This window comes from Sarcophilus harrisii, chromosome 1, assembly GCF_902635505.1.
Source record: "Sarcophilus harrisii chromosome 1, mSarHar1.11, whole genome shotgun sequence".
Lineage (NCBI taxonomy): Eukaryota > Metazoa > Chordata > Mammalia > Dasyuromorphia > Dasyuridae > Sarcophilus > Sarcophilus harrisii.
The window spans coordinates 344,642,595-344,668,359 of NC_045426.1; the positions used below are offsets into that span (position 1 = coordinate 344,642,595).

The following is a 25,765-nucleotide window of genomic DNA, read 5'->3' on the forward strand; positions in this document are numbered from 1 at the left end:
TAGTAGAGATATTAACCCTTCTGGCCAATTCACCCTATACTTGTTTCATCTCCAAGGTATTTTATGCAAGTAATAAGGTTTAAGAATAAAAAAAGGAACAAAAGATATGATGAATTTAAGTGTTTTGTTTTTTTTCCTTTTACTGGGCTGTAGACTTAATTTTGGGATTAAAGATATAAAACACCCTAATAAAGATATAAAATATAGAATCAGGGAGAAAAAAATCTTTTTTTTTCTGGTTAAAAAGGTCAGAAGTTAGATAAAAAAATTTCAATATTTTAATAAAAGACAAGTAAAAATTTTAAAAATTGTATATTTTTTAAAAAATTCAATTAATTTGTTTTCCATGATTTATAAGGTCTCTACAGAACATGTGAGATATAAAGGAAACAGAAAAGTTTACTAGCAAGGACTGAATTTTGGACTCACGTGACTGAACAGGATTAGGATAACATGAATAACTGACAGGAGAGGCAACACAGCTTAGAGAATCAATACTGGTCTGAAGTTAGAAGAACAGGATACTTAGCTTTGCTCCTAAATAATTGAAAATTGGTTATGGATTATACAGTAAATAACTTCTGTATGTTTTTTCCCCCATTTTGAGACTTTAGAATTGTAAAGTATTTTGAATACACATAAATCAAAAGGTCTATTAGTAACCTTACTCATAATTTTTAATTAACTAATGATAACTAAAGTTGCCATTCTGTCACTCTTAGGATTTACAAATGCTGTGTGTGATTCATATGAAACAAAGTTTGATTAAATATTCTTATAACAGGGATTGTTTTTAAAAATCAAAATTCTAAAATGTTGAGTGAAATTTTTAAGTTTCAGATTTTCTCTATCCATTCTATTTATAAATATACTTCAAAAGAGAAATGTGAAGCTCATGTAGTGACTTAAATACCATGTTTTTAGACCTTTTTCCAAAGAAGTCCTTAAATAATACAAAAACATTTTAAAGGAAATAAATCACATATATGACTATTATATTTTAAAGTTACCATATTCTACCTGCTCTTCCAGATACTAGGTAACATTTTGGTGTCAGGGCTTTTTACTAGTTGTCTTTTTTTATATTATTATTATATAGGACAGTGTAAAACCTAAGTTCTCTGTTCAGTTTTCCAATTTTTTTGTTTAGTTTAATTTAGATTGCACTGTAAGGGAATTACAGATAGAAAGTTCTTTTGAAAACAATGTATGTAGAGAGGAAATTACTACAAACCAGACAAATATACGCACACTTTTAAACTTCAAGATATGTGAGGAATGTTTCATATATTCTCTAGTATTATTTTTCATGTATGTTTTCCCCAACTAATTAGTAAACTCTTTATAAGCAGTGACTATATATGTTATTATGTACATAAGTGTCAATAGTATTTTGAATATGAATTAATTACCATTTAAGATTTTCAAAGAAAATTTCAATTTGATTAACTTCAAATGAATGAAATTCTTTTAAATAAGCAGACTGAATTTTTAAAATGTGTATTTTTTTCACATAATTTTGTTTTTTAGAAATTTCATGTTAGAAAAGAGGCTTTCATGCAACTTGATATTTTTGTTTGAACTAATTATAACAATAATAAGAAATTAATATTCAAGAAATAATATAGACTTTAATTGGCTTTAAGTTTTGGTAGAAAGTCATGTTTCTAGAGTTTTAGCAGTCAAGGAACAATGATTGACTGAATCTTATTTTATCAGATGCAAAAATAGCCATAAGCTATTTTTCCTTTCCTAAATGGACAGTACACCCACATAGAGAGTAAAATTAAATTCTCACTTCTGATTAACATCAATCTTATCATTGATCTCTCCATATAGACTAGAATGACTAGAATCGCTTATTAAATGTATAGTTTCTAAACACATTGAAAGAGATTTGGTTATAAGTTAGTGGCAGCACAGCTTATTAGAAGCCTGCCAGATCACAGGATCACACAGCTAGAGATGGAAGACACATGAAAGATCATCTAGTCTAATTCCCCTCATGTTGTTACAGATAAGGAAAATGAGAAGCAGGGAGATGAATTCACTTGTCCAAGCACAGAATCCAAACTCTGGTTTTGTGCCTAAAAATGCACCAGTCTTTCTACTGGTCAATGAAAAATGTCATGTCACATGAAAAATGTCATCTTTTTTCTTTCAGAATAACTAGACCTAATATTAGATGAAAGCAATGCTATAATCAGAAAATCTTTGGATATCATCAGTAAGGCATTTGAGATGTTTCTCATCACATCTTTGTGCATAAGAAGAGTGTAGAGTTAGGCAGATTGAGAATCGGCTGAATGGCTAGATTCTAAGAAAGATGATTAATAGATTGATCAACCTGAAGAGAGGTTTCCAGTGGAGTCTCAGAGGTTTTTGTACTTGACCTTGTTCTTTTCACTAACTTGGACTAAATTAAGGATACAATGCCTGGCAAATTTGCAAATGACTGTAGGTGGAAAGGACAGCTAATATTTTGCATGGCAAAATTAGGGATCCAAAAAATCTCAATAGGTTGGAATAATGAATGAGCTGAATCATGAAGGAAGGCTCACATTTTATAGTGTAAAAATATAGGATGGAGAGTGTATAGGGGGAAAAGTACTTGATGTGAAAAAGACTTGGAAATTTAATTTTATTGGAATCTCAGGATGAATTAATAAATATGAGTCAACAATGTTCAATGATTACTGCACACACACTCCCAATATAACACCACCACACAGATGAAAAGCAATATTATATTGGGTTTAATTAATATAAGCATTGGAACAAGGGAAATAATAGTTCTGCTCTATTCTGCCTATCTGGAGTTGCACTTTCTTATGGATACCACATTTTAAGAGGGACATTTAGGAGCTGGGAAGTTCATAGGATCATAGAATTTTTGGAGGCTATCTAGTTCTGTGCACAATCAATTTACAGATGAGAATATTGAGACTCAGAAAGATCAAATGTTCAAGATCATAAAGGCAGGAAAAAAAAGATTGTATTAGGCTATTCAAAACCTTTCTTCAACCAACCAGTTGCCAAGTCGTATTTTTACCTCTACAACATTTCTTGCATCTGTCCCTTTCTTTCCACTTGGACAGAAACCATCCTAATTCAGGTCCTTGCCACTCTTCACCAGAATTATTGTAATGTCCTTCCAGACACCTTACTACCTCACTCCACACTCTGCACAACTGCCAGATTGATGTTTTACAGCACAGATATGATCATGTCATTCCTTGCTCAAAAATCTTCAGCTGGTTCCTAATGGAATACAAACTCGCTTAAGGCCCTTCATAATCAAGCTCCAATGTATTATTCCTAACTTATTTCCTATTATCCCCCTATTTACTCTATGTTCTTGTCAATCTGGCCTTACCGGTAAGGCCCGGATAAGACAGTTCACTTTTCCTGTTTGTCCCTTTGCAAAGGCTGCCTCCCATGTCTGAATTGTTTTACCTTTTTAATCTTCATTTTTTTGGAATTCTCAGCTGCTTATGAATCTCAGCTCAAGCTACCTCTTCCAAAAGGTTCTTCCTTGATTTCCCCCAATTATTAGCATTTCTGACCTGCCCCCTCTTTATTCCCTCCTGGAAAAAAATTAGAGTGGTTTTTCACATATTTCTGCTTACTTATCTGTGTACCTGTTGTTTCAGGCACCTAAATGCTTTTTTGAATTGAGCTGAACAGAAGAGCAGGACACTTACTTCAGCATGGCTCCATTGGTCCTAACTGGGATTAATGTCACAGGGATGCAGTCATGACAATACAAAGAAAATCCGAAAACAAGTAAAGTTGATTAAAACTAGAGGTAGTGAGTTCCTATCACTGTACTTTCTTTTTTTTTTTTTTTTTAAAGTAGAGGTTAGATGACCTCTAAAATCAACATTGCCCTATTCTGACCTTTTTCAGATAGAGTGCCATGGATAGAGCAGAAGCCCTGCAGTCATGAGGACCTGAGTTCAAATCTGACCTCAGACACTTAGCACTTCCTAGCTGTGTGACCCTGGACAAGTCACAACCCAAATTGCTTCAGCAAAAAAAAAAAAAAAAAGTTATATATTTCTTGACATATTAAATCCTAACTACTATTTGGCTGATTTAATTTTTTTATTTAATTTTTTTAAGGTTAGATTTTATTTATCCTTTACCTATTCTACAGAAATCAAGAATAAAATATTTTAAATAAACAACAGATATAATTATAATTAGTCTCTTCCTTTTTATGGCATTATAACCAAAATGAATTTATAATGCATATATGCATTATAACATAATATATAATATAATAATATATTTAACACACACATGTATATATGCATATTTTAAAGGCAGAAAAATATACTTAAAACTCAATCTAATTTATTTTAGCAGGAAGTACAACTTTTTTATGGGACAAAGAAACACTCAAATCAGACAACCCCAAAATCAATAAATATCTTTCAATAGTATTTCACATTATATAACTTCTAATGTTTTAGTTTCAGTAACAAGAATTTTAACAACAAAAAAAGGAAAAAATGTCAGCATTTTATAGAGGGAAATATTTCCAATCTGATCTCAAAATGATACTTCACTTTAACCTGTTTATTTAACATTTTCAAAGAATTTTACATACATAATTGCAATTGAACTTGATTCTTAATTTGCAGTACAATTTTCTTGCATATTAAAATCCATTAAGAGTTCTTTATGGAAATATAAAATAAAGACTCCTAATTGCTTTGATTATTTTCTTTTGGAATCCATTTGTTTTCTCTGTGTCCCATTCAAAATGTGATATAATAGAATATGATGCTAATATGGCCAATATAACTATAATATTTGGTTAATTTTATAGCTAGAAACACAGTATACAAAAATTTCATCATAGGTAGGCTACATTAACAGAAATGGGAGAGAAGAAGGAAAAAAAAAGAGTGACTGTCAAAATATTGTATATAATCCAGAAATCAAATCTAAAGAAAGGTAGCCATCATACAGTAAGTGTGGCACAGTAGAAAGAATGTTACTGTGTAACTTTAGGCATGTTGTATAACCTTTCTGGGTCTTCAGTTTTTTCATCTGTAAAATGATGTAAAAGGATCTATAAAATGTAAAAAGAGAATCTTTTTAGACCCTTTTAACTCTGAATCTATGACCCTGTAAATTATGGGATAGGAAAAGCAAAATGGATATTAAGCAAAGCCTAAACAAATAGATCAAATTTTAGTTATATCTCCAAATTGTTTTACTTAGAAGAATCATTTACTGGTTAGTCTATAGTTGAAAACAACTTAAGGGCCAAATAGGTGGCATCCATTTGTGAAGGAAAAAACACAGTGTAATGGTGCATATTCATGAAGTAGTAAGACATTCATTGATTTTGGTGGTCAAGCCAAACTGAACTAAGAACTAAAGCCAGCAGATCTGGATTTGCGTCTTATCAGGGACCCAGGAAGTCACTTAACCTAAGTTAAATCTGTTTCTGCATTTCCAGAATTTGGATTATGCTAGCATTACTTAGTTATGAGGACATTTTTCTGTAACCTTATAACCAAGATTATGTGTGATAAATGTGACAAAGCAGAGTTACAAAATAAATTAGAGGCTAGTTACTTTATTCACTATATAGCTCTTTCAATTTAATATTTCTCCTATTCCACACAAAATATTATGTATAAAAGTTGCTGTATAAATACAATAGCCATTTTATGCCCCAGAGAAGGGCTGAGAAAATGCACTTCTCTCCTTTCACTTCAGAAGTAAGGGCTCTGGATGTAGATCTAATTCTAACATAGTTTCAGACACAAGTGTTGTGTTGGCTAGTCTTGATCTTTCTTTTTTCAATCTTTATTACAAGGGATGACATGAGTAGAGGAAGGAATGGGGAAGATGTATTTGGAAAGGAATGTAATATAAAAATTAAAGACATCAATAAAAATCTACTTGCCTATATCTGCAATACCATTACTATAGTACTAAGATTCTCATAAGATGATTAAAAATTATTTTACAAGTCCATTGTCCATTTTACAAATATCACCTGTGGCACAGTATCAGCTTGAGAACTCCAGTTCTAATTCTGTTCATAAGATTCAGAAGGTAGAACAAAAATTCAGTTATATTGAATACTCCCTCCACTAAAACTCAACTTGTATTGATTTCCAACTCTTCCCAGGTTTGTTTTTTATTTTAAATTGTTTTAGGGAGGCTTGATTTCCATAACTGGCCCTATAGAACCTACAGAACTTGATTTTTCCAACTTTATTCTACATAGATCAGTTTCATTTTCCCACACAATGGAATCACTTATTTTACTTATGTTATTTATTTTGTCAGTGTTTTTCATAAGCTTTACCCTCAGTATGAAAAACTGTCTTCCTCAAAGTCTCTCCAGTTCTCATCCAAGCCTACCTCCTACAGAATTCCTTCTGGGAGGTTCTGTGGTATATGATGTCTTCATATCACTCAGCACTTAATTGCAAAAGTGTTAGGCTCAGCAGCTCCATAATGAAGATCTGTAGCACATTTGTGCTTTAGATTTTTTTTTTAAACTAGGAAGGTTCAGTCAGAATGCTGTTGTTTTTTATACCTGTTCTAATAATTGTCTAATGAAAGAATTTTGCTATTTCCAGTCACTTCTGAGACTATTACCAAAAACTGTTGGTGGTATTTTACTCTATAACATATGTACAACCAACCAGTGTTTATCTCTGTTTTGTCTTTATACTTTCTTCATCCTGCTTCTCTTTGCTCTCCCTATCTTTTTTCTTTCCTGGCTTTCCTTTTTCTCTGCCTGTGTCTTCTTCAGTCCACCAGAGGGACTCACTGTTCCTCATGGGTACTACTTTTTTTCAGTTTCCAAATTAATATTATTTTTTAAAAAATTCTAACAAAATTATATTTTTTTCAATCAATGAAAATGCTTTCTGTCTCTCCTCATTGAAAAAAGAAAAAAAAACCCTCTTCATAGTTGCTACTTAGCTATAAGTGCCTGTGTTTAGAGATAAAAGAGCTGATTGACATCTATACTGAATGTTAGTCAAAGAAAATGAGAAAGGACAATGAAAGAATTTAGAAAGAGAAAAAGAAATTTGATTAGCTAACATAAGTTGTTATTATTCTAAGTAACTGACCTGAAAAACTCGTATCAAAATTATCCATATTATTATATTCAAATTAAATTGATTAATTATTCATCATGCACTAGGCTTTATGTGCTAGGTGGGAAGTATATATGAAAGGTTATGCTATTTCTACTCTTGAGGAACTTACAATCTACAGGAGGAATGAAATATATACCCCAATAAGTATAATACAGGGTGAGATATAGTATGGCTGGGGTAAAGGAGAAATAGAAGCAAAATGTAATAAGAAAACCTAAGGATAGAAAGAACACTTTCAGTTAGACATGCAAGAAAGCTTCAGGGATGTCAGCCTAGTCATATCTTTTTAGAATTTTTTTGTCACAATAGGACAACCTTAGTATAATCAAATGAATAATTTAAATTGCATAAAATGAAATCCAGTCCAAACAGCACATGAAAAAGGCTAACATACCAAAAAGGGATATTCCTGTATAATATGACATCAAAGATTTTAGTTCAACTGAACTGAATATTCACTGAGGTCCTATGCCCTACATATAGTAAGGAATCAGTAAATCTATACATGTATATATGCATTATATATGTCCATTTCTAGGTTATCGATAGTTTGAGGGATAAAAAAATGAATAAGAACAAATCCCTATCCTTAAGAAGCTTACAGTTTATCAGAGGCAATAAAAAAGCCACAGTTGGAATATGATTCAAAATGTAAGCAGTAGAAAATTCTATCTGATTTCTGGAGAGTGAGGAAGAGAGTGAGAGAGAGAAACAGAGACGCACACAGAGATTACTTAGTTGGGAGGGAAATCAATTCAACAAAACATTTATAAAGTATATCCCTCATGCCAGATATCAAGAAATCATTCTCACTTGCTCAGAGTCTGTCCAGCTGAGCACCTTTGTTGAAGCTGTTAATAGTTAATAACCCTGAGCCAGGATATGCCCTTGATCCCAGTAATCAATGGAGTAACTGTGTCTTAGAAACTGGCTTCTGGGGGGTATGTGACAATGTGTTGAGAGTAGAGTATGTAGAGAATGGAGCGTGAACACAGAGTTAATGTGGTCTGAGTGACTGAGCTGATGAAGAGAATAATGGCGAGTGAAAGGGTGAGGTCATAGTGTGCTATCCATGAGTGGAACTATGTTTCAGTTCAGATCTCAGGAAGTCGAGAACATGTTTGACTATGGAGATCCAATAGTGTAGTATGCAAGACTGAATTGAATGGATTCCAGTGTCCTTTCCAAGGAGCAATTTCAGATCTAGGAACAGTGATGAAAGAGTCCAGTCAGGTGTGTTGGGGTGCTGAGTTCCTAGCTGCCTTTGCACTTGAGTGATGTGGAGGGGTGGAGAGGGAGGCACACAAGCAAATCTAGAACATTAGAATGTGAGTAGTCTAAGAGATTGCTAATGTGGGGCTTACGATCCACTAAGTATAACACAAACATTCTAAGTGCCTATCTTGAAATAAGCACTTGTGTGATAGGTAAGATAAAGACAATGTTCCAAGCACTGAGTAAAAGAATGAGTAAGAGTACAGAATGAAACAAATCTTTATACCAAAGATAAGATATCTTAGATGGAAATGTCTGGCAAATAGGTGGATTGATTTCAGGGCTGGGGACCTAATGATGCCCATTTTCTTTAAATATTAAATGTTTTAAGTCCTGGAATAAAATAGATTTTCAGATTTTCAATACATATAAATATTTTTTTTTCAAAGTAGCCTGAGGTATGATGAAATATACCAGCCATTTACCAATAACTACACCAAAACTCTAGTTTCCTATCTAAAGAAAGTATAGCACAGCCAGTTTGACTAAAAACTGACATTTAAAGTACAGCTATCTGGACCAATAGAGAAGTTTACATATTTTAAAATGAACAAAATATATAACCTAAAACCAGAGGAACATTGTGTAAATTCTCCAACTTGAGAGGTGATTATAAGGAAAAATGAGGCCTATTAGGTAAAAGATCACATTAAAATGTCCTTGGCTTTTCAACATAGCAAAACATCTCTGAGAAAGATTTCAGACAAGTATTAAACAAATACTAAAACATTTCTTATTTTTAGTAAGAAAACAATTATCTCCATTACATAATTCAGATTCCCAATGAACTTAAACCTTTTTATTAATTTAATTAAATTAATTCAAAGCTTGCTTATGATTCAAACCTTTTTTTCCATCAGAAGAGTGAGAAAGTAGGAAATAATTCATGCTGAATACCCCAGACATTCTTAGACAAAGAGATAATAACCATCTATATGGACGCAACCTGGGTATCCATTTATGATGATGTATGAGAGAGAATGCAGGAAGCCAGGACTTATATTCCATGATGTAGGAAAAGGACAAGAGGGGAGGTAGTTCAGAAAGGCAGTACAGAAGGCAACCAAATGTGATACACATGAATGAAAATGCTCCCTGTAGATTTTTGGCCACTTCCTGTTCTGGATTTTCAGTAGGAAAGCAGAAACAGACATTATTGTTTACTGAGTATTCTCAAAGACTGAAACCTTGATCCATTATCAACAATATGTTATCTGTTGAACAGATTCTTGTTTGATAAATGATAAATGTTGAATAGATTCTAGTATGATAAATGATAATGAACTTCTCTAGTGAAGTTCTGGAAGGAAATAATTCATTTGAAGATGAAGCCACAAGGAGAGTATGAACTATTGGGTAACAAATGTAAAGATGATCCACAACAATCTAAACAAGTTTTTGTTTTTGTTTATAAACACAGAACTTAAAAGATGGCACCTATCTATAGAAGGGAGAGTCAGCTCTCTAATATATATACACAAGATAGCAAATCTGTTACAATGTTTGTTTGTTTGTTTTTTAAGGACTTTTAGATCTGTTTTTACATCTAGTATATTATTTAATTAAAAAGTAACAAGGAGATTCAGAGGTAGATTAAGATCCCAGCCAACTGGGTCCAAGAAGGGCATCATGAAAAAAGTAGCATTTGAGACAACTAGAACTTGAAGAAAGAGTAAGATTTTGACAGAGTTGGAGGGGAGGACAACCAAGTAGAAAGAGTGGTGTTAGCAAAGATGGTGAGATGGGATGAATAATAATATTATATAAATTTACTTGAGTAGTTCAATATAGAATGTATAGTAAATATAGAAGCAGTGAAAAATAAGATTGGATATTTTATAGGGCATATTATATGTACAAAGTCCCCACTAGTAATAAAAAGAGAAATTCCATTTAAAATAACTCTAGATAATATAAAATATCTGCCAAGACAAACCCAGGAACTATATGAACACAATTATAAAACACTTCACACAAATAAATCTAGCAGATCTAAGCAACTGGAAAATTACTAATTGCTGCTCATAGGCAGGCCAAGTTATTGTAATAAAAAATGACAATATTACCTAAATTAATCTTACTGCCATGCCAATCAAAGTACCAAAGAATTATTCAATAGAATTAGAAAAAATAACAACAAAATTCATCTGGAAGAACAAGATATCAAGAATACCAAGGGAATCAATTTTTTTTAAAAGTAAAAGGGAGCGGGGACAGCTATTTGGAGCACTAGCCCTGAAGTCAGGAGGACTTGAGTTCAAATGTGACCTCAGACACTTAACACTTCCTAGCTGTATGACTCTGGGCAAGTCACTTAATCCCACTTGCCTCAGCAAAAAAAAAAAAAAAAAAAAAAAGTGGAAGGAAGGGAGAGAAAAAGTAATCTAGCCAGATTTCAAAGTGGTAATCCTCAAAACAATTTGGTACTGGATAAAAAATGGAGAAATTGGTGAGTGAAACAGATCAGGTATATAATATACAGAAATAAATGAGCAGTTACCTAGTGTTTGATAAACCCCAAGATTCCAGCTATTGGGGCAAGAATTTACTATCTATCTAAAAAAAAAACTGTTGGAAAAACTTGAAAGCAGTATATCAATGTAAGCTCAAACTGGTTACATGATTTTCAATATAGCATAAGTAAATTAGTGGAACAGGGAAGAAATTATCTGTCAGTTATATAGATATGGGAAGAATTCATGACCAAAGCAGAGATAAGAGATGTTCATAGAAGGCAAAATGGGTAATTTTGGTTAAATAAAATTTTTGGCAGAAACAAATTTTTTTTAAAAAAAGAAAAGGATATAAATAAGATTTGAAAATGAGTCTAATAGCAAGGGGGGAAGTATAATAAAAGAAAAATTTCTGCTCTATGGGTAGAGCTTATGATGATTTTAATAGCATTTTCTCTTTCCAGTGCATAGAACATTGGATGTGGAGTTATAAAGACTTGACTTCTAATCTGGCCCCAGAAATTTACTAGTTTAACCTAAGTTTGTCTTAGATTTCTCAATTATATAATGGAGATAACTGCATCTACCTAATAGGGTTGTTGTAAAGATCAAATGAGATGATATTTGTAAAGATATTTCCCTGGCACACAGCACTTACTCTCCCCTTCCCTATTTCCCCCAGCACAGTCTATGAATTCCTGTCTTGCTGCTGGGGCTAGTTGTATTCCTGTCTAATTCTTACTTACAGCAGAAAAAACTAGCTCAGATTAAGTTACTTACTATCTCAGGTTTAATAAGTTATAGGTTAAAGATAAAAGTGAGACAATGGGATCATATATTCTAAAATTCATTTTATTTTTTCTTCTATATAAAATTACTGACCTCTTTTATATTTATGTCATCCTCATTTTTAAAAAGATTCCCTTCCCATCTCTTGCAACAAGATGGCACAAAAAGCGAACCAGCAAAATTATTCCAGATATCAGCCAAGATTAATAACATATTCTGTGTTCCCTACCCATAGTCTCCTATTATTGCAAAGAAGGGAATAGCAATAATTTTCTCAACTCTTCTCTGGGGCCAAGTTTTCCAACATAAAGAATTTAGTTTTAATATTTTTGTCTTTTCCATTTACACTGTTGTGGTCATTGTATATATTCTTTCTATGGTTTTGTTTCCTTTATGCCGCATCAATTCATGCAATTAGATGGGTTCTGGGCAAGAACCCATCTGAATTCTGAATTCTTCATATTTACCATTTTTTATGGTCTAATAATATTCCATGACATTAATGTATCATTATTGGTTAATCCATTTTCTAGCTGATAAGGACCTATTTTATTTCTATTTCTTTGTTGCAATAAAAAGACCTTTAAAAAATTTTTTTTTGTTGATACCTGAACTAAAAGTCATTACTTTATCCTCAAATTTTCTTTTCTTGTGTTGTGATGGTTTGTCTTTTTATGTCCAGACCTGTGATTTCATTTTTGTACATAAGTCCTAATGAGGAAAATCCTTCTATCAGTAGATAGATACAATGTTATTTCAAGAGATTTGAAACTGTTTTTTCTTTTCTCATACTATCTACATGCTAATAACAAATAATTAATCATTACAAAAAATAAAAATAAAAAGACTTACTATTAATATTTTGGTATATACAAGGCCTTCTTTTCAATCTTTGACCATTTGGGGATATGCTTAGTAAATATTCCAAATTGCTTTATAGAATGACTGGACTAACTACCAATTCGCAGTGTAAAATTTAAAATAATTGCAGGTGCTCTCATTTGGTGTGGTACCTTTATATTATCCAGACTAATCATAGAAGGAAGAACAAGTTTCTTGTTAATGCACGCAGGCTAAGGAGTATAATAAGATTCTTCAGACTCTGAGGAGAGAGAAATACTTCCATACAATTTCCAGTCTTTGCTGCACAGAGGAAGATGAAAGCTACTTTGTAGATGGGTGATTCAGAGAGGAAAAGAAAGCAGCCAATTTTGTGTATTTTTAATTGTAATAAACACATGATGATTGCACAATATAACATGTGGCAAGAACATCATGTTGAGCAGATTGCTACTTCATATTTAGATTGCTACTGGGTCAGTCAATCCTTTTCAACTCCTAGGCACTTCCTCTATCCTATGATCTGTGGATTTTCTTTTGCAAAGCATAGAAAGCACCCAAAGAGCAGTGTTTTATTTGCAACAGTTTCTTCAATACTGCTTCTGGGTTTGGAATGCTCAGTAAATGACTGTATTTAACAAACTATAGCTTCAGTGAAACATTCACTGGATCCTAGGTTTCCAGTTGAGAAGGATCACATTGGCCATCTCGGCCAACCCTCTCATTTCACAGATGTCTAATTAATCCAGGGAATTAGTGATTCAGCCAGGGTCACACACAGCTCATATAAAGTTATATTCCAACTTGGCTCCTCATGACTCCACATCCAGAATGCTACCATTCAAGCCTCTCTTTAATTATTTTATGATACAATTACAAGAAAGAGAAATGGATAGATCTTTAGATCAAACAGAGACTGAGTGCCATAGTGAAAAGAGCCATGGATTGGAGGACTTTTTGGTTTTCATCTCCAGTTCCGGCACTTTCTTCCTGTATAAAGTTGGGCAATTCAAGTCAACACTTATAAAGTAACTGTTATGTTCAAGCTGCACATTAACCCCGGAGATTTTTGTTTGTTTTGTTTTTTCATCTCTAAAATAAGAATGACAATGCAGAATTAACTATCTCATAAGACTGTCAAAAAGAGAGCACTTTATAAAACGGCAAATGCTTCAGTGATCTCCATCTCCAGGACATTTGGTTTGGCTCACCCCCATTCCTGGAATTCTCTGCCTCCTAGTTGCAGCCACAGTTCCACCTTCTACAAGAAGCCTTTTCCAGGTTAGGCCTTCTGAGATGGTCTCTGATTTACCTTGAAAACATCTTGTTTGTGAGAACTTTTTGTATGTTGTCTCCTCCATTAGACCGTGTGCTCCTTCAGAACAGGGACTGTCTTTTGTGTTTCTTTGAATCCCCAGTGCTTAGCACAGTGCCTGGTATAGAGTAAATATTTAATAACTGCTTGTTGACTGTAATTTTGTTGGTACTTCCTCTTATGAGACCATGCCTAGAATTTAGTAGGTGGTTTTTGAAGAACTGTTGTGGTCAAAAAATTGTAGTCAACATCTCTCTGAGCTTAGCTAGTCTAGTCCTCATGCATTCTAGCACTGGGCCCATATTGAAAACTGAAAAGAACTTAGACAAATGTGAACTACTATTATCATCAGCAACACTGCAAAGACTTAAGGGTATTTATGTTACAGCCCAAGGAAGCAAGTAAAGAGCCTGGAGAGGTGGAGAAGAACCCTCTAGGGAGTGACTGGCTATCCCACTTCATCTTCAACTCTTAAACTTCTTTGCTTCATCAGAGGTCCAACTAAAGTGGCACCTCCCAGAAGTCTTTTCCAGTCCCTCTGAGTGTCAGTGTTCTTCCCATCCTCAAATTATGAAGATATAAATATAAATATAGATATAAATAAACGTTTAATATAAATGTTGTCTCCCCTATTAGAATGTAAGCTCTTTAAGGGTAGCAACACTTTCCCATTTTGTTTTTGAATCTATCGGCACCTTGAACATAACAGTAATGTGGCTGAAGTATTATAGACTGAATAAAGGATGGCATGAATTAAGTCTGGAAAGGTATAGACTGAAGACAGGTATGAAAAAATAACCAGTAATTTCTTACACAGCAATCTTAAAAGTTCTTAGAAAGCTCTGAAGAAAAATGAACTGTTCTGCATCACAATAATTAGAGATGATGCTTGAAAAACAACAGATTTTCCTAAGAAGCACTTAGTTACATTCAATGTACTTATAAGGTTAAAGATTTACTGTACTGGCATAAGGATTACTTGAATGGGTAAAACTCCTCCTACACAGTGCTCAGTGGCAGGTCATCTAATTTTAGCTATCCAGCAAACTGCAGACAAGTCCAGAGTTTTTTGTTTTTGTTCTTCCAAAGGCCACTGAAAAGTGAACAAAGATGTCACTGAAGATCCATGTACTTTGATTAGAAGAGAGCCTCTCAAATCTTTATTCAATGTGAATTTATTCTAACAAACTTTTATCTATTTTGTAAATTTTACATTTTATTATTTATTTCTAACAAATCTGGTTATTCGATCTCCTTGCCCAAAGCAGATTAGACACAGCAAATCAAAAGGTGGTGTCGCTAGAGCCATTAACAAGAGCAAAAAAATAAAAGCTGATAATCTAAAAGCGAGGAAGAGATAGAAAACTAGATAAATGTGATCTGAGAATTTAAAAACCAAAACATTATGGACCCATTTAGTATAATGGCAAACATTATACTGTATATATATCAATAATCTCTGAGAGTCTTATGGTATTTGTAGTTCTGCCTTAGAAAGTCCTGCATCATTAAGAAAAGATTTACATTTCCAATGGAGCAGTAATGAACTGAACCAGCTACGCCCAGAGAAAGAACTCTGGGAGATGACTAAAAACCATTACATTGAATTCCCAATCCCTATATTTATGCCCACCTGCATTTTTGATTTCCTTCACAAGCTAATTGTACAATATTTCAGAGTCTGATTCTTTTTGTACAGCAAAATAACGTTTTGGTCATGTATACTTATTATGTATCTAATTTATATTTTAATGTATTTAACATCTACTGGTCATCCTGCCATCTAGGGGAGGGGGTGGGGGGGGTAAGAGGTGAAAAATTGGAACAAGAGGTTTGGCAATTGTTAATGCTGTAAAGTTACCCATGCATATAACCTGTAAATAAAAGGCTATTAAATTAAAAAAAAAAAGAAAAGAAAAGAAAAGATTTAGTCAGATTAAGCATAATTTCTTGGAGAAAATATGTAGTACATTTTAGAAAGATTTACATTAATATGGTTAAATATTTAGAAGTTTTGACGATTAAAAAGCTAAGTTTAAGTTATATGGAAAATTCACATTTTTCCTCAAATGATGACAGATAAACATCATATTTTTCATATACAGTCTTTCCATTATTAAAATTTTTATATTATTTCAAATGGAGGCATTATCAAATGAACAAATTTTAATAATCCAGATGATAAAAGGACACTTACAGTGACAGAAGTATTAATAAAAGTATTAATAAATGTGAAAAATATTTGAGTTGGGATAACAGAACTTGGAAAAGAGGTCAAAGTCAGGGATTGAGAAGTGGTAACTAAAAGCTGCCAGATTGAACTTTCCAAAACGGCCACTTTTAAGATTGTAGGAAAAGTAAAAGAAAGCAATGAAGGAAACAAAAAAAGAGTGGTTAGAGAGAAGAACCAGGTTAGTATAGTGTCACCAAAGTGAAAGAAGAAGCATTTTAAGGAGAGAGTGGTTTATTGTGTTGAGAATGGAAAAAAAATCTTTTTTTTTTTTTTTTTTTTTTTAAATTTAATAGCCTTTTATTTACAGGTTATATGCATGGGTAACTTTACAGCATTAACAATTGCCAAACCTCTTGTTCCAATTTTTCACCTCTTACCCCCCCACCCCCTCCCCTAGATGGCAGGATGACCAGTAGATGTTAAATATATTAAAATATAAATTAGATACACAATAAGTATACATGACCAAAACGTTATTTTGCTGTACAAAAAGAATCAGACTCTGAAATATTGTACAATTAGCTTGTGAAGGAAATAAAAAATGCAGGTGGGCATAAATATAGGGATTGGGAATTCAATGTAATGGTTTTTAGTCATCTCCCAGAGTTCTTTCTCTGGGCATAGCTGGTTCAGTTCATTACTGCTCCATTGGAAATGATTTGGTTGATCTCGTTGCTGAGGATGGCCAGGTCCATCAGAACTGGTCATCATATAGTATTGTTGTTGAAGTATATAATGATCTCCTGATCCTGCTCATTTCACTCAGCATTAGTTCATGTAAGTCTCTCCAGGCCTTTCTGAAATCATCCTGTTGGTCATTTCTTACAGAACAGTAATATTCCATAATATTCATATACCACAATTTATTCAGCCATTCTCCAACTGATGGACATCCATTTAGTTTCCAGTTTCTAGCCACTACAAAAAGGGCTGCCACAAACATTCGAAATTTCACAATAATTTAAAAAATAAGTGCCTTTATGCCAAATACTCATAGTCTCCCAATAACTTGAGATGGAAAAATTTTCAAAATATAGACATCATTAAAACCATATAAGTACAAGATAAAGTATATATCATCTCTGCCCTCCTGCCTACTCTTAGCTTTATTCCCAGGTGTTTTCAGCCAATCAACAGAATATGTACTAGATTCCAATACTCTCTGCTTTTTAAAAGCATAATTTTATTTATCTGAACAGTAGTCCACAAAATAGCAACCACTGAGGCAATGACTTGAGAATGGAAAAAAAATCTTAATGTAAATTGAAAAAAATATTGATTCAATACACATCTTTCATGATTTTATATATATATATATACATATATATATATATATATATATATATTTTATAGAGAGAAACCAAAAAGTTTTAATCCTTTGTGTTCTTATGGTGACAGCCTGTCCACCCTCTTCAAAATTTGAAGTTCCTGCCCTTGACTTTTCTTCAGCTCCATTATACCTTCTGTCAAGTATGGCAATCAAAATAGAACAATGTACACAATATTCCAGAGCAAGGCATACTGTGGTTTTGAATGAAAGTAATGTTGTCCATTTTATATCTGATAATACTCTTCAAAATGTTGTTGATTTTTTTGGCTACCATAGCACAATGAAACAATGTTTTCAGAGAACAGATTCCCAAATCGCTTCTAAGTTACAATTAACCTCAGGGAACAATATTTCAGGGGTTTCCAAAGAGGAAATCATGGTCTTATTCCAGAGAGGCCATGGACTGACCCCAAATGGTATGTGATTTATGAATCAGAGGGTGGAAAATGGGTTACATTCTACCTTTGCTGGGGTAGCCCATTGGGGGACTGTCTTCAACAAAATCACAACTACCCTTACCCTTCAACACTGCCAGATTCTTCCTCCTCCCTTTTATGTGCAAGCTCCCAATTTCTCTTTTTCTGAGCTTTAAACTTGTCTCAGAGGATCTCTGGTACACAGCAGTAGCTATGAGAGTGCCACTGGAAAAATTCCACTCTCACTCTTTGATCTGCAGATCAACCACTGGTTACTTAAGGGGCAGATGTCCTTAGCAGGCAAGCTCAAGGGCAGTGTCATCTTTTCATTTTAAGTGGAACAGAGTAAGGTACATGGCATGGATGGACTGATCTCTATTGCAGATTATCATTATATTCTCCTTTTCCCCAACTCTACTCCTCTTCCAAACTTCCCTGTTATCATGGAGAATATCACCATCCTTTCTGTCATCCAGGTTCTCACAAGGTCAGTATTATCTTACCTCCTCATTTTCCTTTATCTCACCTATTAATCAGTTGCCAAATCTTGTTTCTATTGCTACATAGCCTTCTTTCCACTCATAGAACCACCCATTCAAGTTAGTGATCTAAAAATCTTCTAACAAGTGTCTATGCCTTAGATATTTCTTCCCTTCAGTTTTTCTTCTATATAGTCGCCAAAACAATTTTTTTCTAAATAAAGGTTTGATCACATCAGTCTCTTCAATGAACAAGTTTTTTTGCCTATTGACTCCTAAATTAAACAATATGTATATACACACATATAAGTAAATCTAAAAACACAAACATAAATATACACACAAGTCATATATGCTCAAAAATTTTTACTATTGGGATACATAATGAAAAAAGTTTAGATACTGCTAAAATATCCTTTAAAAATGTTTTCTTTTACTTAACAGTATTTTATTTTTTCCAATTACATGTGGAGTAGTTTTCAACCTTCAACCTACATTTTTGTAAGATTATGAATTTCAAATTTTCTCCCTCTCTTCTTCCTACCCCTCCCAGCCTAAGACTGCAGCAAGCCAACTGAAATAGATTACACATGTATAATCATTTTAAATATATTTCTATTTTAGTCATGTTGTAAAAGAAAAAACAAAAAATAACTGAAAATAATATGCTTTGATCAGCATTCAGTCTCCATAGTTTTTCCTCTGGATGTGGATAGCATTTTCCATCACAAATCTATTGGAATTGTCTTGGATAATGGTATTACTGAGAAGAGCTAAGTCTATCATAGTTGGTCTCACATGCTTGCTGTTACTGTGTAGTGTTCTCCTGATTCTGCTCACTTTACTCAACATCAGTTCATGTAAGTCTTTTTAGATTTTTTCTGCTATCAACCTGCTCCCCATTTCTTATAGAATAATCATATTCCATTCCATTTACAAACCACAACTTATTCCATCCGATTGATAGGCATCCCTTCAAGTTCCAATTCCTTGCAGCACAAAAAAGACTGATATTATAGCAGATATATACATATATAATATCCTATAATTGAGATATTCATCTCCAAGCTACATTATTTTATACGCATTGAACTTTATATACTACTTTTCTAGCCACTCCTCAATCCTAAAAACCTTCATGCTAAACAGATAAAACCCCATCTATCTGGTATCTTTCTACTTGGGATGGCTTAATATATATGGCCAACTATTGTTATTTCACTATGTAATATCACTTTCAGATAGTTTATTTAAAATGCTAAATGAGGTCAATTAAGGACTCAATCCCTGGAGAACACCACTGTTTGTTTAATTAAAAGAAGAATCATTTCTCCTTAACTTTATTTCCTATTAAGTCATCTTCTTCATTATAAAAAAAATTATTCCCTCCAATTCTATGGTAACTAAATTTCAACTTATGTCCTAGCCTTTGGTATTGAACTTTTATCAAAGGCTTTTCGAAAAGCTATAAAAATTAAAATCAAACCTAGAGAAAGGTGAATGAACTGACACATACTTAAGTGATGAAAACTAGAAGAATACTTCATACTTCAACAGTATTGAAAAGGTAAACAACTTTGAAGAACTTAGAATGTTAATCAATGTAATATTCAGTTATGATTTCACAAGAATTGATGATGAAGCATGCTTCCTAAATCATGGGAGAAAAGTGAAGACTGGAAGTATAAAATGAGACCTGCATTTTTAGACACAGGGGCTATGTGGATTTGTTTTGCTGGTTTATACTTATTTGTTACAAGGGAGAGCTTCTATTTGGGGAAAAAAGTTGTGGAAAAAAAGAGATAATAAAGTACTTATAGTAATGCAAGAAAAGAAAACAAGAACATTAATGAAATATATTAAAATAGCACAAAAGTCTAATAGGGAACACTGACGAGCAGAGCAGTTTTATTACTGACATTGAAATTTTATGTGCACTTAAAATGCAAATTACACATCGTAGAAACAGAGATGTGCTGATAATTTTGTATAGAATGTTCTCATTTTTGAATATTGAAATGTTCATGTTTATTGATATTTATTAAATTCATAATAAAGATTTTAAATGAAAAAATAACAGTAGCAAATCCTTCTTTTAGCTACACTCATATTTGTTCCCTCATTTCTAATAATATTGATATAAAAATAAGACAACTTCAAATTTAAAGTGAGTTGGATTTATAAATGAGTAAAGTTTTTATAATTACAAAACATTCTATCATATAAAATACCACATAATTCATACTCTATCCTGTCTGAGATCATTTTAATTTCTCAATCCCCTGAAATTCACAAACTGATGTGAGAAATCTAGCTATATTTTTTTCTTTCTAACATTTCACTGAGGAATAGAGTTTTGATGTAGGTTAAGCAAAAGAAAAGAGCATAACATTTTGGAGAGGGCATTTGTAGGGATGCCTTTAGGCAACCAGAAAGTATAAAGGATATTTGTGCCATAAAGAACTGGGAAAAAAAGGGAGCCCTGGTAGGAGGGAGAAGTCAAAAAATAAGGTAGAAAGATTTCAAACTTCTTCCCTAACCTTTCTTTTTGTATTATAAACCCATAATTCTTCTATCTTTCTGAGCATCTTCTCCTATCTACAGGATTATATACAGGAATAAAAAGCAAATTTTTCTTAAAATTTGTTTAAAATAATTTTTCTTTTCCTTTTTTCATAAGTTGTCTAAAATTTAGTACAAGGTTATCATTGAAGAAATATATTATTAGAAAAAGAGCTGGGTTAGTTATGCAGTAAAAATGAGAGATAGGCTAGTTGGAGTGGCAAACACCTGTGGTCCCTCCTACTGTGAATGCCAGTAGTGACTTTCTGTTGGGAAGGCTAAGATTTATGGATCCCTTGTACTTAGGAGTCCTGAAAGATTAGTTACAGTCAATCAGGTGTGTGCTCTAAATTGGACACCAATGTAGCAGCCTCTGACAGGATGGGAGGGGGATTGAAGGAGAGAGAAACTGGGCCAGGTAGGAACTTAACAACTTCTTTGCTTCTTAGACAAGAAAGCATATCAAGATCCCACAGAGGGTAGGTGCTGGTCATGTTGGCCATGTGTTTCCTACACATTTGTCTCACTACCACTGGACTCAGGAGTGTGCTGGGGGTGTTAAATTTTCAGTGTGAGCATTTACCTTCAAAAATCAACAAACAATAAATCAGGGCTTAATTTATTGTTCTGCTAATTGTCTGGATTTAAGAAAGTGCTAATAGCTTAAGTTAAACATAAAAATCTATCATTTCTATGTTTTGGATGTAGGGCAGTTTGTTGACCATTGGGGCTCTCATGAGCTTGTCCGCAGCTGCTCCATGTGTATCAAGAATAATGTTTTACAGACTTTTCTTCTACCATTTTGGTAAATGCTCTCACTTTGAGTTCATTTGAATCTACCATAAGAAAAAAGAAAGAGAGAGAGAGAGAGAGAGAGAGAAAGAAAGAAAGAAAGAAAGAAAGAAAGAAAGAAAGAAAGAAAGAAAGAAAGAAAGAAAAGAAAAATAATTCTTTCATTTTCAATAAATTTTGGTGCATCACCCATTTTTCAAAAGACTATCAGTGGATTCATGAATATCTAGTTTTTAGTAAACTAAACTTCAAAGAATGGTCAAGTGATTTAGAGATTATCTTCAGATTGAAGATAATACTAATATGAATAGGGCCAAACAATAAGAGTGGTAGAGCAGATATTTTTAGGACAAGTCACATTATAAAGAAAAAATAAGGAGTCAGTCAAAAAAAGTAAAAATTACCAGGTAGATTATTACAAACATGGATTAACACACAGTCTTGTTAATGATGAACTTTACCTTAAAGTAGACATACCTTAAGATATTAGCTAATAGTATAAAGTCACTGGGTGAGCAAGACAGTGAAAAATTAAACTTTTGTTGCCTACAGAAATTCATATATGTACACTTTGAAAACCTGGACCAGAATTCTCTATCCTATTTTTAAAATCTTCTTAATGAAGCATTTCAATGCGTTTTAAATCCATTTGTAAAATATAAAAATGTAAATGGTTCCAAATTAGAACAATTAATTAACATCTAAGAATATGGAAATTTACTAGCAGTATTTCAACAAAACCTTTGCATAACTGATGGATAAGATTTAAAAATGAACATCATGATTTCATAAGTATATTCAACAATGTACATTTGATTCTACATCTTTGTGAGGTTCTGTTTTGGGTTTGACTTTTAGATAACTGTTATTATCAAAGTATCAAAATAAACTAAACTTGGGACCAAACTTCTAAAATATTGTATCAAAGTATAAACCAAATTTTTCTTAAACACTGAAATAAATTTAATTATTTTTTGTCATTAAAACATAATATTTTAAGTGATATGTAGGGTATAACAGATAGGGATGGTATAAGGGAGGTGGGAGACAGGAGGAATGAAACAAATTCTAAGCCCTAATATTAACTTTAAAAATGCAGCCATTTTAATGTCCAAAAATCCAATCTTTGTGACATGTACTTATTTTATGATATATCAAGTTGAAGGTAAAGGCTCAAAATTTGTATCCCAGTAATATTCCCAGAAAAAGAGTCTGAGTTTCAAATATGAGAGTCATAAAAATTCTAATCTTTAGTCCTTGCCTATAAGTCTCATGATAAATGTATACTATTTTTTTCAGTTCATATTATGATGAAATGCTAGAATTTCTATGATAAAGCAACCTGTGTACTGTTTTTGTTGTCTTCTATTAATTTGATATAAACAAATTAAAAATAACATTTCTTCTAAAAAAATAATTCACTGAAGTGTGTGATCTACTTTTCTGTTCTCGAGTGAACCTTTTACACTGGGATCATCAAATGGTCCTGAGGCAAAGTAATTAGTATAATGTTATCAAATTTTTACAAAATAAGGAATTCCATTTTGCCAATATGAGATAACTTATGTCATTGAATGCATATAAAATGATTCTTCTCTATTGCTTCTAGGATAAAATATAAATTCCTTTGTTTGGCTTTAAAGCTTTTCACACAAACTGGCTCCAGACTTTTTTCAAAGAGTGTGTGTGTATGTTATGTGTATGTGTTATACACTGTGTCCAGAGGAGAGTCACATGGGAACAAGAGACACATTGAGACCCTACAAAATGTAGGTGCTGGTCATGTTGGCCATGTTTCCTAGATAGATGCCTCACTACCATTGGACTTAGGGGTGTGCTAGGGTTGTTAAATTTTCAGTATGAGCATTTATATCTCAAAAATCAACAAACAATAAGTCAGGGCTTAATTTTTTTGCTAATGTTTAGATTTAAGAAAGTGCTAATAGCATAGGTTATAACACTGGGGATCCCATGGAGTTCTTAAGTTTGTCCATGCCTGCTCCATGTGTATCAGGGATTATGTTTTACAGCCTTTTCTACCACTTTGAGTTCACTGAATCCACCATTGTTGTCAGGGAGGGCTCAGGAGGACAGACCCTTACAGAAATCTACAAGTCCCCTTCTCCTCCATTTGTCCTGAATTGCACCAAGTTATCTTTCTTCTTGCTCCTAAATACTTCTCTCTGCCTATCTTTCCTCCCAAGTTACTTGTAGGCTCAGTTCAGAAACCTCTGGTTTATCTACTTTCTCTTGAAATTATTTTGTATTTCCTCGGCATGGTTTTGCCTCTATCTACATCCTTGTTGTATTCTCTAGTAAAGGTTAAGATCCAGGAGGACAGGACTGTTTGATTTTTTGTTTCCCTCAGTGCTGACCATGGTACTGCATACAGTACCATGCTTTTTGTATGGCATTGAACCAAATCCTTTAGGCTTGGGGTGACATTCTCTTTTCCATTTTCCTATCTAAAGATGAGTTCTCTTGTACTTCCAAGGAAAAGTGCTTTATGATTAGGGCATGACATTCATGATTTTATCAAATCTTGATAAAATAATAAAAATCAGCTATCCCAGGATCTGGTAGGTAATACACTGAGTAGATGTTTCCATGTAGAGAACTGATTGCAGTTCATCAGAACAAAGGTCACCCACCGGACAGAGAAATATTGGTGGTATAAGCTGTGAATGCTCCACTTCTAGAAGACTGTTTATTGAAATGTGTTTTGAAAGCATCACCTGATGTAATGGAAAGGATCTTCACAGATTTCATATGATAAGAGAAGGGTTTTGAGAAGTCTAAGAAACTATGAAAACAAAAGAGGATGTTATTCATATTATTTGTAAAAATACAATAATTAGAAATCAAACTTGATAATTAATCAAGGTGCAGGTTCTGCAATATTTTCTTTGTGAAGCCAACAATATTAAATTATTTCATCTAGTATTTCAGTTTGAGACCCAGTCTTTGACCTAATGTAGACCTCTTCTGTTTTGGTGTGTCCCTCACAGTGCAATTTGATATGATGCGGGCCTGTAATCTGATTGCTACCATTGCCCTCACCGCAGGACAACTCATCTTTGTCATGGGGCTGATGGACTTGCCCATCATTTCACAGGACACCCAATGGTGGGAAGAAGCCATTGCTGCTGTATTCCAACTTGCAAGTAAGTACCTTGCTCAATGATAAGGCAGGAACTGAAACTTATTTCATTCTACAATGATGAATGAATATATTTGACATATCCAGGAAAGGAAACTACTGGAAGTCTAAAATGAATCATTCTGGAAATAATGAAAGATATGAAAATAATTCCCAGGACCTTAGCTTTCTTGAGAAACCCTCTTTCCAAAAGAGGGTCAGAATTGTTGAGTGGCTACCTTTGAAAGTAGCCATTGTAGAATAATGAAGGACATGACAAATTTTATACTATATCAGGAATGATAGAATTCATTTCATCATTTGTCAGAATTGTAGTCATTAGGTGCTGTTGATTCAAAATAGGCAAAAGGAGAAAAAGTTCCCTTCAGATCTCAAACTATACTGTAAATAGCACCACTGGTGAAGAAAATGTAATTTTTCCTATAGTAATAAGAAATTTCTTGGTAAGGAGTTTGTATAACAATGAAAATATTTATGTCCTCTTCTCTTTTTTAGTGCAATGGATTTTTTTTTTTTTGCAGTCCCTGAAACATCATATTATAATTTCTAAAAATATTTTTGGGGTTAAAGAGACTGAAGGGAAAAGGCAAGGGAGACTACAGTGTTGTAGCTTAGAAAGTTTAAGATACTTTCTCTGTGTTTGGTGTACTTCTCTCCTTTAATGGCCCCACAATCACCCTCTGAGGCTCAATAGGTCTGTTTTGCCCGAAAAGGAAATGCATTTTGGCCCTCTTTGGACTTGTTGTTTCATTGACAAACAGTACAGTGGACAGCCATGTGCCTTTCTTCTATCAAACTGCTAATTTTAGAATGAGTTTTTTTCCTGTGCTAGAGTCTGTTTTAAACAGAGTTAGAGAGAGACTGAAGGGCGCCAGGATATCCCGTCACAGGAGAAGGAAATGCCTGCTATTACCTGTTATGCAAGCTGAACCTTGAAATCCCTAGTGCTCGGGTGGGGAGATGGGGGTAGGGCTGG

General features: G+C 33.3%; 2 protein-coding genes across 4 annotated transcripts in view; one reads left to right on the top strand and one right to left on the bottom strand.

The window, feature by feature from the left end:
• Window positions 1-25,765, bottom strand: part of IFT140 (intraflagellar transport 140) — a 198,496-nt gene that overhangs the window by 34,628 nt on the left and 138,103 nt on the right. The gene's annotated exons all lie outside the window — the stretch shown is intronic.
• TMEM204 (transmembrane protein 204) overlaps window positions 1-25,765 on the top strand; it is a 48,775-nt gene that overhangs the window by 9,777 nt on the left and 13,233 nt on the right. The window contains exon 3 of the mRNA XM_012543252.3: window positions 24,638-24,793. Within this exon, the coding sequence (XP_012398706.1) occupies window positions 24,638-24,793 (156 nt within the window). The remainder of the gene's footprint in view (window positions 1-24,637; window positions 24,794-25,765) is intronic.